Source organism: Gobius niger, assembly GCF_951799975.1.
Source record: "Gobius niger genome assembly, chromosome: 7".
NCBI lineage: Eukaryota > Metazoa > Chordata > Actinopteri > Gobiiformes > Gobiidae > Gobius > Gobius niger.
Genome location: NC_136858.1, coordinates 859,934 through 873,854, shown reverse-complemented (window position 1 = coordinate 873,854; position 13,921 = coordinate 859,934). Strand labels below are relative to the sequence as shown.

The 13,921-nt window shown below is 36.2% G+C and overlaps 1 protein-coding gene and 1 long non-coding RNA gene across 2 annotated transcripts in view; both read right to left on the bottom strand.

Annotated features, from left to right (window-relative positions):
- Nucleotides 1–13,921, bottom strand: part of met (MET proto-oncogene, receptor tyrosine kinase) — a 131,513-nt gene that overhangs the window by 39,611 nt on the left and 77,981 nt on the right. The window contains exons 9-11 of the mRNA XM_079560402.1: nucleotides 12,566–12,702; nucleotides 10,954–11,118; nucleotides 7,546–7,645 (exon numbers count right to left, since the gene is read on the bottom strand). Coding sequence (XP_079416528.1) covers nucleotides 7,546–7,645; nucleotides 10,954–11,118; nucleotides 12,566–12,702 — 402 coding nt within the window. The remainder of the gene's footprint in view (nucleotides 1–7,545; nucleotides 7,646–10,953; nucleotides 11,119–12,565; nucleotides 12,703–13,921) is intronic.
- LOC306965866 lies at nucleotides 13,461–13,908 on the bottom strand. The gene is made up of 3 exons (XR_013793072.1): nucleotides 13,871–13,908; nucleotides 13,759–13,823; nucleotides 13,461–13,498 (listed from the first exon to the last, which is right to left on the bottom strand). It is a non-coding gene; the product is annotated as an uncharacterized lncRNA (long non-coding RNA).

Genomic DNA, 13,921 nt, shown 5'->3' with positions numbered 1-13,921 from the left:
GACAAAAATTCAACAAAAAAGTGACAAAAATTCAACAAAAATGTGACAAAAATTCAACAAAAAGTGACAAAAATTCAACAAAAAAATGACAAAAAATCAACAAAAAAATGTGAGAAAAATTCAGCAAAAATGTGACCAAAAAAACAACATAAAAAAAGGTGACACAACACAGCAACAACGTGAGGAAAAAGATCAGTTTTGTGGGTCTTAGCTTTCAAATGAGGTGTTACACATTCGGTTTAGGCGGGTGGTAAGAGTTTAACCGAGCACATTCTCTCCAGTTTGATTTTACCCAAATCTAAAAGCGTCTCAACTGAAGCTTACAGCCTATAGGCCAGTGCCTCATTTGAAAGCCAAGAACTGATCATAACTTTTGTTACATTGTCAGTGTTTTTTTGACGCTTTTTCATTCTCGTTTTCGCTGCTGTTTCGATGCAGTTTCTCCTCAAGGTTTTAGATTCAGGTAAAGCCAAACTGGAGAGAATGTGCTCGGTCCAGGTGGGGGTTAAGAGGTTCATTCCTGCCTGATTTCTGGAGCTTTGAGGAGAAATTAGATTATTTTTTTTAACGCATTTTGTCAAAAAGTCCCATGGAGCGAATCTTTGTAACTACTATATGAACAAAATAAAACCACACACTTAAACCTGGGTCTTACTTTAGATTTTGTCGCTAAAAAAATCCACCATTTTGTCTGTTTTTCTGCATAAAACGCCTGATATTGACATGAAAAGATGAAATGACAGAAAACTTGTGATACATTTGTGTCTCATATTCATGTCCGGGATCCACAGCAGGAGATTCAAATCATTATCTCTGAATTATCATTTTTTCCTTATTCACCTGCAGTGTCTCCACTTCTGCTCATTACGAGGCAGACTCGCTTTCAAGTGAAGGCAATTTGAGCACCGGGTTCTGCATGAGGAAACTACATCAGCACATGGTCGAACAGAGAAAAGGTCTTTTTTACTCAAACACAGGAGCTTTATTGACGGGAGAAAACAGCTGCGGCTCCACAGTCTCTCCTGAGCTCCAGCTGTGAGTTTATCCTGAAAACGCCGGAGTTTCAGACGGTTCTTACAGACGACAGGTGTTAAAGAGCGAGACTGAGCGAGACCGAGCGAGACCGAGCGCTCTGACGGGCCGCGGCGAAGGGCCCTCCATAAAGACGCCGGCGCTTTCATGTGTGTGGGAAACGGAGCATGTGGATTTACAGATGATTGACCAGAGAGTTTTCTCTTATATCAGACTCTAACCCACAGCCTGAATCTGCCCCAGAGGAGTCAGTAACTGAGTACATTTACTCAAGTACTGCACTCTGAGGATCTGTTCTTTACTTTGTGTAGTATTTGTGCTTAAGAGAACTTCGAAATCAAAGGAAAGGGGTTTTATTTGTGACATGAAACCATTCACTCCGTATTCGGTGGTGCTTCCTTTAACCCCTTAACTCCCACCTGAACCGAGAGGATCTTCTTCCTCTTGTCGTCAGATTTTTTTTATATCATTTTTTTGTGAGGTATTCAACTCATTTTTGTAACTTTTTTGTCAATTTTTTGTCAACTTTTTATCAATTTTTTGTCATTTTTTTTGTCACATTTTTGTCATTTTTTGTTATTTTTTTGTCCATTTTTTGTCATTTTTTGTCATTTTTTGTCTAATTTTTATCACATTTTAGTACTTTTTTTGTCACATTTTGTCACATTTTTGTCATTTTTTGGGTAATTTTTTGTTACATTTATGTCATTTTTTCATCTATTTTTTGTCATTTTTTTGTCACATTTTTGTCATTTTTTCGTCCATTTTTTGTCAATTTCTTGTGACATTTTTGTGACATTTTTGCCACTTTTTCATCAATTTTTCATCACTTTTTTGCCAATGTTTTCTCACTTTTTTGTCAATTTTTTGTCATTTTTTGTCTAATTTTATCACATTTTTGTAATTTTTTTTGTCACATTTTGTCACATTTTTGTTATTTTTTTCGTCCATTTTTTGTCAATTTCTTGTGACATTTTTGCCACTTTTTCATCAATTTTTCATCACTTTTTTGCCAATGTTTTCTCACTTTTTTGTCACATTTTCATCATTGTTTTCGTCTCAGTTTTGTTGCTATTTTCTCACCTTTTTTCCAGAAGCTTTTGGATTGGGGTAAAGCCAAACTGGAGAAAATGTGCTCTGTTCAGGTGGGAGTTCAGGGGTTAATTACACACAAACTAAACGCCTAAATGTTTGTCACAGAACTGAGCTCCATGACAGTTTTTGTGTCACGTGGAGAGTTCCAGCCAAAGACACCTGGGATGGAACACCTTGTTTTGGCTCTTTGTATCCGGGCACAGACGGGCACGGGGCGGCTGTTACGTAAGGCCCGTGTGTGGGACCTGCCTGAGCCCGTCCCTGACCCCGCCCCTGATCCCGCCCCTGACCCCGCCCCTGACCCCGCCCCTGCCCCCGCCCCTGCCCCCGCTCTGACAGACGGGATCAGCCGGGGGGATTATCCGTTTAAACACAGCGCCCCGGGACACAGACGACACCGAGCTGCCAAAGTCTGTTATGGTTCAGGCGAAAACATGACAGGAACAAGTACTTCCAATACTTTTACTGCCAAACATGACATGAGTACTTCAACTACAGAGGGCTCAGTCAGACGTGAGGGAAAGTACTGAAGTATACAAAGCACAAGTGTCAGGAGAAAGAACTTTGCACCTGATGATATTTATCTTTCTCTTAATGCTAATAATGCATGGGCAGAGAGAGGGGGCGGAGCTAACTGAATCCAAACGTCTTGTCTTCTGGGTTCGAAAAATACCCCCAGAAAATAGTAATATTTCTCACATAAATGAGTACTCCATAGTACTTACTTTGGAATACCGATGCTGGTAACACTTTACATTACGGGCCGGTAAGTCCTTGGTACTTACAGTGGTGCTTACGGTGACAAAAATTCAACAAAAAAGTGACAAAAATTCAACAAAAAAGTGACAAAAATTAAACAAAAATGTGACAAAAATTAAACAAAAAAAAGTCAAAAATTCAACAAAAAAGTGACAAAAATTCAACAAAAAAGTGACAAAAATTCAACAAAAAAGTGACAAAAAATTCATCAAAAAATTGAAAAAAATTCATCAAAAAGTGACAAAAATTCAACAAAAAAGTGAAAAAAATTCAACAAAAATGTGACAAAAATTCAACAAAAATTCAACAAAAATTCAACAAAAAAGTGACAAAAATTCAACAAAAAAGTGACAAAAATTAAACAAAAATGTGACAAAAATGAAACAAAAAAATGTCAAAAATTCAACAAAAAAGTGACAAAAATTCAACAAAAAAGTGACAAAAATTCAACAAAAAAGTGACAAAAAATTCATCAAAAAATTGAAAAAAATTCATCAAAAAGTGACAAAAATTCAACAAAAAAGTGAAAATAATTCAACAAAAATGTGACAAAAATTCAACAAAAATTCAACAAAAATTCAACAAAAATTCAACAAAAATTCAACAAAAAAGTGACAAAAATACAACAAAAATGTGACAAAAATGTGACAAAAATGTGACAAAAATTCAACAAAAAAGTGACAAAAAATAAACAAAAAAAATTCAAAAATTCAACAAAAAATGACAAAAAATCAACAAAATTGTGACAAAAATTCAACAAAAAAGTGACAAAAATTCATCAAAAAAGTGACAAAAAATCATCAGAAAAGTGACAAAAATTCATCAAAAAGTGACAAAAAATCAACAAAAGAGTGAAAAAAAATCAACAAAAATTCAACAAAAAAGTGACAAAAATTCAACAAAAAAAAGACTAAAATTCAACAAAAATTCATCAAAAAAGTGACAAAAATTCAACAAAAATGTGACAATAAACTTTATCTGAGTCACATTTATTACAGAGTGATGAAATAACTAAAGACAGATCAAAACAGTATGAAGGAAATGAGTGGTTCTTATTCTTATGGCCACGTCCTGTCTAGAGTTTTATCAAAGATCTTTGTTCGGAGCCTTAATAGAAACGCACTGGAGCAGAAAGTGTTATTTATTTTTCCAAAGATACTAAAATCCTGCTCAGAAACTCTGGACCAGCTGAGCCGCTTCGTGTCTTTATGGGCCGTAATAAAGTGGGACAGATCTGGATTCTTTAACGCTGACACGGGACAGACTCTGCTGCTGTCGGCACAAAATCAACCTGTCTGCACTTCCACTCGGAGGTTTACGGTAACGTCTGTGTCGGCGTCGGAATGACTTTACCAGGACTCTGCGCTCTGTCGCCCGATTAAAGACTTCCTCCCCGGCGACCACAGCCACGAGACCGTCAGCTCTACCCAAATCGAAAAGCTTCTTGGAAAAAATGGCATTAAAACGCAAACAAACAACGCATCAAAAAAGTGACAAAAAAATCGACAAAATGCTAAAAAAACAGTGACAAAAATGACAAAAAATCGCTAAAAATGCAACAAGGAAGTGACAAAAAATAAACAAAAATTCAACAAAAAAGTGATAAAAAAAAGTGACAAAATTAAACAAAAATGCAACAAAAAATCCACACAAAAAAAAAAGTGGTTAAAAATTGATAAAAATGCAACAAGAAAGTGACAAAAAATAAACAAAAATTCAACAAAAAAGTGATAAAAAAAATGGACAAAAATGAAAAAAAAAAGCATCAAAAAGTGACCAAAAAATCGACCAAATGCTAAAGAAAAGTGACAAAAATTACAAAAAATTGATAAAAATGCAACAAAAAAGTGGTTAAAAAAATGGATAAAAATGCAACAAGGAAGTGACAAAAAATAAATTCAACAAAAAAGTGATAAAAAATGTACAAAAATGCAACAAAAAATCCACAAAAATGCAAAAAAAAAGTGGTTAAAAATCGATAAAAAGGCAACAAGAAAGTGACAAAAATTACAAAATTCGATAAAAATGCAACAAGGAAGCGACAAAAAATAAACAAAAATTCAACAAAAAAGTTATCAAAAAAATGACAAAAATGCAACAAAAAATCCACAAAAAAACAACAAAAAAGTGGTTAAAAATCTATAAAAATGCAACAAGGAAGTGATAAAAAAAATGGACAAAAAGGCAAAAAACGTGACAAAATTAAACAAAAATGCAACAAAAAAAAGCATCAAAAAGTGACAAAATGCTAAAAAAAGTGACAAAAATTACAAAAAATCGATAAAAATGCTAAAAAAAAGTGGTTAAAACATCGATAAAAATGCAAAAAGAAAGTGACAAAAAATCAATAAAAATTCAACAAAAAGTGATTAAAAACATGGACAAAAGTGCAATGACAAAATTAAACAAAAATGCAACAAATCCCCCACAAAAATAAAGTGACTAAAAAGCGACAAAAAGGTGAGACAAAAATGACAAGAAAGTGCCAAAATGCCAAAGTAGATAGAAAAAATGACTGGTATTGTGGATCTTAGCTTTCAAATGAGGCATTACACTGGCCTATCGGCAAAGAGGAGAGAGTGCATTCTGTTTTGGAGGGTGGTAGGAGGTTAAGCGCTTGCAGGACAAACTACAAAAACTTCTCCCACTGTGAGTTAAACACTGTCCATCTCCTGAATATATCACTGGAGCCCATGATCAAAACACCAGCACGTGGCCACACCCACCCACAGGGGAACATTACAGTCTGGTACGGTCTGTAGGAGGCAAAGCTTGGAGAGGAACTGCTGCTAATGAGAGTCTAATGACACTTCCTGCGCCAGGTTTCACAGAGCGCCCCCTGTCTGCACGAAGGTCTAATCTACAGCCCGATCCTCCACTCTCCTTCAGGACGACGATGAAAGTGTATCTGCGTGACCTCTGACCCCTGGAGCGGCTCCGGTCCAGCTCTGACTCACGTCTGCGGCGCCTCAGACTCTTCCATGTGTTTCCATTCCTGTGGATCGGGTTCCTATTGTCGGAGCTCGAGCTTTTACAACGACAAAAACAGGCGCGAGCGAGAGGCCGAGGAGCCGACGTCTGCAGGAGATGACAGCAGGAAACAATATTAAAGCAGTCGTCGGGACCGGGGTGTAGCTCTCAGTCATTTCTGTGTGGAGTTTGCATGTTGTCCTCGTTCCCCAACACTAAAAACATCCGTAGAGAAGCTTCCATTCCATTAGAAGATACAATCATCCAATCAGAAAGCAGAAGGAGCTCCAGATCCTCAATCCCAGCTCCTGTCCCGGTCAGTGCCAGAGCAGCCTCCTGACCTCTGGAGGGTCTTAGCTTTCAATGTTCATGTGCAAGTCCAGCTGTTTTAAAGCACGAAGAGCCTCCTGCAAACACTCTCTTTAAGTTTACTCCATCGACACGTCCTCCAGAGGCTCTGCTGCAGCTTCATGAGGGAAACGCCCCTTTCACAGCCAAGAATAATCGATTAATCACAAAAAATGACAAAATTAAACACAAATGCAACAAAAAATCCACAAAAAATCCAACAAAAAAGTGACAAAAAAAATCGACAGAATGCTAAAAAAAATATGACAAAATTAAGAAAAAATGGACAAAAATGCAAAAAAAAAAAAAGTGGTTAAAAATCGATAAAAATGCAACAAGAAAGTGACAAGAAATAAACAAAAATTCAACAAAAAAGTGACAAAAAAATCAACAAAATGCCCCCCAAAAAAAGTCGTTAAAAATCGATAAAAATGCAACAAGAAAGTGACAAAAAAAAATTAAAATTCAACAAAAAAATGATGAAAAAATGGACAAAATGCTAAAAAAAAGTGACAAAACTTACAAAAAATCGATAAAAATGCAACAAAAAAGTGACAAGAAATAAACAAAAATTCTACGAAAAAGTTATTAAAAAAAAAGACAAAAATGCAAAAAAAGTGAAAAATTAAACAAAAATGCAACTAAAAATCCACAAAAATACAACAAAAAAGTGACAAAAAAAATCAACAAAATGCAACAAAAAAAAAAGTGGTTAAAAATCGATAAAAATGCAACAAGAAAGTGACAAAAAAAAATTAAAATTCAACAAAAAAATGATGAAAAAATGGACAAAATGCTAAAAAAAAGTGACAAAACTTACAAAAAATCGATAAAAATGCAACAAAAAAGTGACAAGAAATAAACAAAAATTCTACGAAAAAGTTATTAAAAAAAAAGACAAAAATGCAAAAAAAGTGAAAAATTAAACAAAAATGCAACTAAAAATCCACAAAAATACAACAAAAAAGTGACAAAAAAAATCAACAAAATGCAACAAAAAAAAAAGTGGTTAAAAATCGATAAAAATGCAACAAGAAAGTGACAAAAAATAAACAAAAATGCAACAAAAAATCCACAAAAATACAACAAAAAAGTGACAAAAAAATCGACAAAATGCTAAAAAAAAAAGTGACAAAAATTAGAAAGAATCGATAAAAATGTGACAAAATTAAACAAAAAAGCAACAAAAAGGTGATGCAATTATCAACAAGATGAATTGATTCCTAAAAGAATCACGTGTTGCAGCCTTATTAGGGTTACAGGACGTGTGAGGATTGGCCTGTGTGAGTTTACGAACACCTTAAGCCCTGATCATGTTCCTATAGGCAGGGAGAGACTCACCACGTGGAAGACGTGCTGGTCGTGGCTCGTGGTGAGGACCATCTCCGGCTGCAGCCCGGACTGGAGGAAGAAGCCGTGAGCGGAGACGGTGCAGCCGCCGCTGGAAAACACACACACACACAGGGGTTCAGTCTGGATCAGTGACAGAATGTCCCATCAGTGACACCATCCACACATGGAGTCACGCAGACGTCAGAGTTCAGAGAGTTTTAGAGTTGCAAGGGTACAAAAAACGTATTAAAAAGACTGCGATTTCCATAAACGGGAGATCTGAACTGTATAATTTCCATGTTTTCTGGCCTATTATGTACAAATATATACGACTCAGAATGTTAGGAGCAGATCGTGAACATTAGGCTTCCTTAAAACAATCCTCTGAGCGCTGTGATCCAAATCCAAGCTGTCAGAGATACATTGTGAAGAACACCCACCAATCAACATCTGGTTTACAACAGCTGGACATGAAAGTCAGATCTTTTCTTCAGATACACACTGTACCGAGAGAATATCCATTCTTTGCATTGATCGTTTGAGATCTACATGTCTTTTATTCCATATTTTAGGACCACAAACGGACACACAGAATCTTTTTTGGGGATTTTAAATTGATCCAAGCCCCTTAAATTGTATTTCCCCCTCTCTTTCAGAAATCAACTGTTGAATGTTTAGAGGTAGTTGCTTATTTTTAGCTTTGTTCTTTAATTGAGCAGTTTTAAAAGTGATCCTGTCATGAAGTTTTAGAATTTTGGCTTTAGTAAACAGTGGATTAGTGTGGTCTATGTAACCAGTGTTGTAAATTGTTCTTATTGTTCTTTTTTGAATGATTAATAATGGCTGTAAGATTGTTTTCTAATTATTACCAGCAAAGTATGTCAAGTAAGGCGTAAGTAATAAAAGGTGAAAGCATAACTGTATTGGCAGGGCCGGACTGGGACTGAAAAACAGCCCTGGACTCTGACCAGCCTGGCCCAAATTAGCGTAATTGTGACTTCCACAAATACATATTTTAACCTCTGACCCCCCGCGTTAACATTAACCAGTGCATTTTCCCCAGTTCGGCTTTTTATTATTATTTTTTTGATCGGTATCATCAGCAAAAAGAACGGGAAAGGTGGTCGTAGAAACAGAAGCAAAATTATTCATATAAATAATAATGGTCCCAAAATTGAACCTTGTGGCACACCATACTCCACGGAATTCCTTTTAGATTCATGTTTTTTTATACTGGGCTTTACCCAAATCTAAAAGCTTCTCGACTGGAGAGCAACTATGTAACGCCTCATTTGAAAGCTGAGACCTACAAAAGTGACAGAAACTTTTCGTCACGTCGCCACATTTTTGTCACATTTTTGTTGTTTTTTTCATTATTTTTTCTATCATTTTTTGTCAAATTTTTGTCAATTTTTTGTCACTTTTTTGTTGAATTTTTGTCACTTTTTGTTGAATTTTTGACACTTTTTGTTGAGTTTTTAATTACTTTTTCGATCATTTTTTGTTGAGTTTTTGTCACATTTTTGTTGAATTTTTGTCACTTTTTGTTGAATTTTTGTCAAATTTGTGTCGAATTTTTGTCACTTTTTGTTGAATTTTTGTCACTTTTTGTTGAGTTTTTGACACTTTTTGGTTGAGCTTTTTGTCACTTTTTGTTGAATTTTTGTCACATTTTTGTTGAATTTTTGACACTTTTTGTTGACTTTTTAATTATTTTTTCTATCATTTTTTGTTGAGTTTTTGTCACATTTTTGTTGAATTTTTGTCAATTTTTTGTCGAATTTTTAACACTTTTTGGTTGAGCTTTGTGTCACTTTTTGTTGAGTTTTTAATTCTTTTTTCTATCATTTTTTGTTGAATTTTTGTCAAATGTGTGTTGAATTTTTGTCACTTTTTGTTGATTTTTTGTCACATTTTTGTTGAATTTTTGACACTTTTTGTTGAGTTTTTAATTATTTTTTCTATCATTTTTTGTTGTGTTTTTTTTGTCTGTATTTTTCTCATGTTTTCATCCCCTTTTTCTCACTATTTTGATGCTTTTCTTTTTAGCTTTTAGATTGGGGTAAAGCTCGCTTGAGGCGGGACCGGTGGCCCTCGAGCCAGTGGCCCTTCTGTGCTCTTCCAGAACGGACACATGGCCAGTCCGCCCTTGTGTATTGGCAGCGCAGACCGGATTAAGAATTTTGCCTTTGGGGATGAATAAAGTTTCTCTCTATCGATGCATATTGTCAGATTCTTACCACACAGTGTTTTGTTGCATCACTAATGACAGAGATGTGGCTGATTTGTCTAAACAGAAGAACCGTTTGTAAATCAGCCGCGAGCCGGACTTCAGAGAGAAATACACGAGTCCACAAACCCAGAGAGAAAAGGGTTTTTGAAGTCTGTAATAAAAAGGTTCCCACAGTAACTCCCCGCGAGCCGCTCACTCATCACCTCCTCCTCCTCTGACTCCGGAGAAACTCTACACTCACCCCGCACCCAGGCTGATCTCAAAAACAGACGGGATTACGGAAGGAAAAAGTGCCGAAAACGTCAAATGATCCACTCGGAAATGTAAAATATGGCTTTTCTCCGGCGTTTACGGTTTATTTGAGGAGGATTCTGGTGTGACTGACAAAAATTCAATGAAAAAGTGATAAAAAATTGGACAAAAATGCAAAAAAAAGTGATAAAATTAAACACAAATGCAACAAAAAATCCACAAAAATCCAACAAAAAAGTGACAAAAAAATGGACAAAATGCTAAAAAAAAAGTGATAAAATTAGAAAAAATGGACAAAAATGCAACAAAAAAGTGACAAAATTAACACAAATGCAACAAAAAATCCACAAAAATCCAACAAAATGCTAAAAAAAAGTGTCAAAAATAAAATAAAAAATGGACAAAAATGCAACAAAAAAGTGATAAAAAAATGGACAAAAATGCAGAAAAAATTGACAAAATTAAACACAAATGCAACAAAAAATCCACTAAAATCCAACAAAAAAGTGACCAAAAACTCAACAAAATGCTAAAAAAAAAAGTGACAAAAATAAAAAAATGGACAAAAATGCAACAAAAAAGTGGTTAAAAAATTGATAAAAATGCAACAAAAAATCCACAAAAATACAACAAAAAAGTGACAAAAAAATCGACAAAATGCTAAAAAAAAAAGTGACAAAAATGAGAAAAAATTGACAAAAATGCAACAAAAAAGTGATAAAAAAAATTGACAAAAATGCTAAAAAAATGTGACAAAATTAAACACATATGCAACAAAAAATCCACAAAAATACAACTAAAAAGTGACAAAAACAGACGGGATTACGGAGGGAAAAGTGCCGGAAAACGTCAAATGATCCACTCGGAAATATAAAATATGGCTTTTCTCCGGCGTTTACGGTTTATTTGAGGAGGATTCCGGCGTGACTGACCTGACGAAGGACCTGGACGGCTGGATGCTGTTGATGACGGGGTCCTCGTTGTAGGTGAACAGCTTCGGGGCCGTGATCTCCACCGAGTCCAGGGTGATTCGCACCGGCTGCGGCGAGGGGCGGGGCTGGGGCGGAGTCTTGCAGGTCACCATCGACGACGTCAGGCTGCGGACACGGAGGAAGAGCGAGTCAACCGCGGCCGCCATGTTTGTAGTTCTTTACAAAGTCTGCTATGAACCACCGAGCTACAGAGCGGACACTAATGGAAGGTTAGATCGTGTGCTCGGGAGGGACGGTCTGCTGTGATTTCGTATAGATCTATGAGTTGGTTTGTCTAAAAATACAAATAATCCTAATCCTAACCCTAAAGTTAACCATTTCCCTGGCCCTAACCTTAACCTCTTAACTCCCACCTGAACATGTTCTCTCCAAATTCTCCAAATCTAAAAGCTTCTTCAAAACAGAGGCAAAAAATGAGAAGAAAATGAGGATGTAAACGCGACAAAAAAGCTAAAAAGTGACCGAAAGAAGCGACAAAAATTACAAAAACTCAACAAAAAAAGACAAAAATCCAGCAGAAAAAGACAAAAATCCAGCAGAAAAAAAGACAAAAATCCAGCAGAAAAAGACAAAAATCCAGCAAAAAAAAGACTAAAATCCAGCAGAAAAAGACAAAAATCCAGCAGAAAAAAAGACAAAAATCCAGCAGAAAAAGACAAAAATCCAGCAGAAAAAAAGACAAAAATCCAGCAGAAAAAGACAAAAATCCAGCAAAAAAAAGACAAAAATCCAGCAGAAAAGGACAAAAATCCAGCAGAAAAAAGACAAAAATCCAGCAAAAAAAAGACAAAACTCCAGCAGAAAAAAGGACAAAAATCCAGCAGAAAATAAGACAAAAATCCAGCAGAAAAAAGACAAAAATCCAGCAGAAAAAAAGACAAAAATCCAGCAGAAAAAAGACAAAAATCCAGCAGAAAAAAAGACAAAAATCCAGCAAAAAAAGACAAAAATCCAACAGAAAAAAAGACAAAAATCCAGCAGAAAAAAAGACAAAAATCCAGCAAAAAAAAGACAAAAATCCAGCAAAAAAAAGACAAAAATCCAGCAAAAAAAGACAAAAATCCAACAGAAAAAAAGACAAAAATCCAGCAAAAAATTACAAAAATCCAGCAAAAAAAAGACAAAAATCCAGCAAAAAAGTGACAAAAAACCAGCAGAAAAAAGACAAAAATCCAGCAAAAAAAAGACAAAAATCCAGCAAAAAAAAGACAAAAATCCAGCAAAAAATCCTAAAATCCAGCAGAAAAAATGTCAAAAATCCAGCAGAAAAAGTGATAAAAAGTGACAAAAACACATATGGGAAATAAAAAGTGACGACAATGGCAAAGAGGAGAGAATGGATTTGGTTTTGGCGGTTAATTTGTGTCATGATATCTCATGTTTTCACAGCAGACTGTCCCCCCGGAGCATACGATCTAGCACTGACCCTAACGGAATCAGCGCTTCGGCCATGTTTGTAGTTCTTTACAAAGTCTGTTATGAACCACAGAGCGGACACTAACGGAATCAGCACTCCGGCCATGTTTGTAGTTCTTTGTGTGAGTGACGTCACCTCTGGATCTTGCAGACTCCTCTCCCGATGGTCACCTCCCTCTTGTTCCCGGAGTCTAAGAACGCCCCGCGGATCGTCAGCATCGTGTTCCCGGATTTAGGCCCAAACGTCGGGAAGATCTCGTGGATCACCGGCTCCTGGACACATTTAGACACAGCACGTTTTTCTACAGACATAAACATGAGGATAAAATGTATCGCAAGTTTCCTTTCAGCTTAAGTTTTCATATCCAAAGTGTACCTGTGGAGTCCCCCAGGGGTCAATCTTGGGACCCCTCTTATTCACTGATACGGGTGAACATGGGCCTGTAGATACTCTCTGTCACTGCATCCAACAGATCAAAACAACTTTCTCCAACTAAACTCAGACAAAACTGAGATCATTGTTTTTGTCCCACAGACAAAGTGTCACCTCGAGTCTCAGGTTTGAAATCTAGGCAGAACCAGAAATCAGAACCAGAACCAGGAAACTCTGCACTGGGGAGTCGGGGAAAGCTGCAGACCCGGAGCCGAGACAGATCTACCGTGAAGCTTTTGGTGAAGGTTGATGTTGATCTACTTGACGCACGTGAGGAGTTAGTCGGCTGACTTATTTACATTTTTTCGTGAAAACAAAACAAATTTCTCATGAACAAATTTGGAAAGTGTGATTAGAAGCTTCTGTTGATTGATGAAGATGACATAACATCGAACAGCAGACGGATTGCTTGTTATTTCTGTTCCTAAACGATCCTAAACCTAACCTAACCCTAATCTTAACCTAACCCTTACAACCCTAACCTAACCCTAATCCTAAACCTAACCTAACACTAATCTTAACCAAACCATAACAACCCTAATTTAACATAACCTGCCCCTAAACCTAACCCTTACAACCCTAACCTAACCCTAATCCTAAACCTAACCTAACCCTAATCTTAACCTAACCCTAATCCTAAACCTAACCTAACCTAACCCTAATCTTAACCTAACCCTAACCTAACCCTAATCTTAATCTAACCTAACCCTAACAACCCTAACCTAACCCAACCCAAACAACTCTAACCTAACCTAACCTAACCTAACCTAACCTAACCTAACCTAACCTAACCTAACCCTAATCTTAACCTAACCTAACCTAACCCTAATCTTAACCTAACCTAACCTAACCCTAATCTTAACCTAACCCTAACCTAACACTAATCTTAACCTAACCTAACCTAACCCTAATCTTAACCTAACCCTAACCTAACACTAATCTTAACCAAACCATAACAACCCTAATTTAACATAACCTGCCCCTAAACCTAACCCTAACAACCCTAACCTAACCTAACCCTAATCTTAACCTAACCCTAATCCTAAACCTAACCTAACC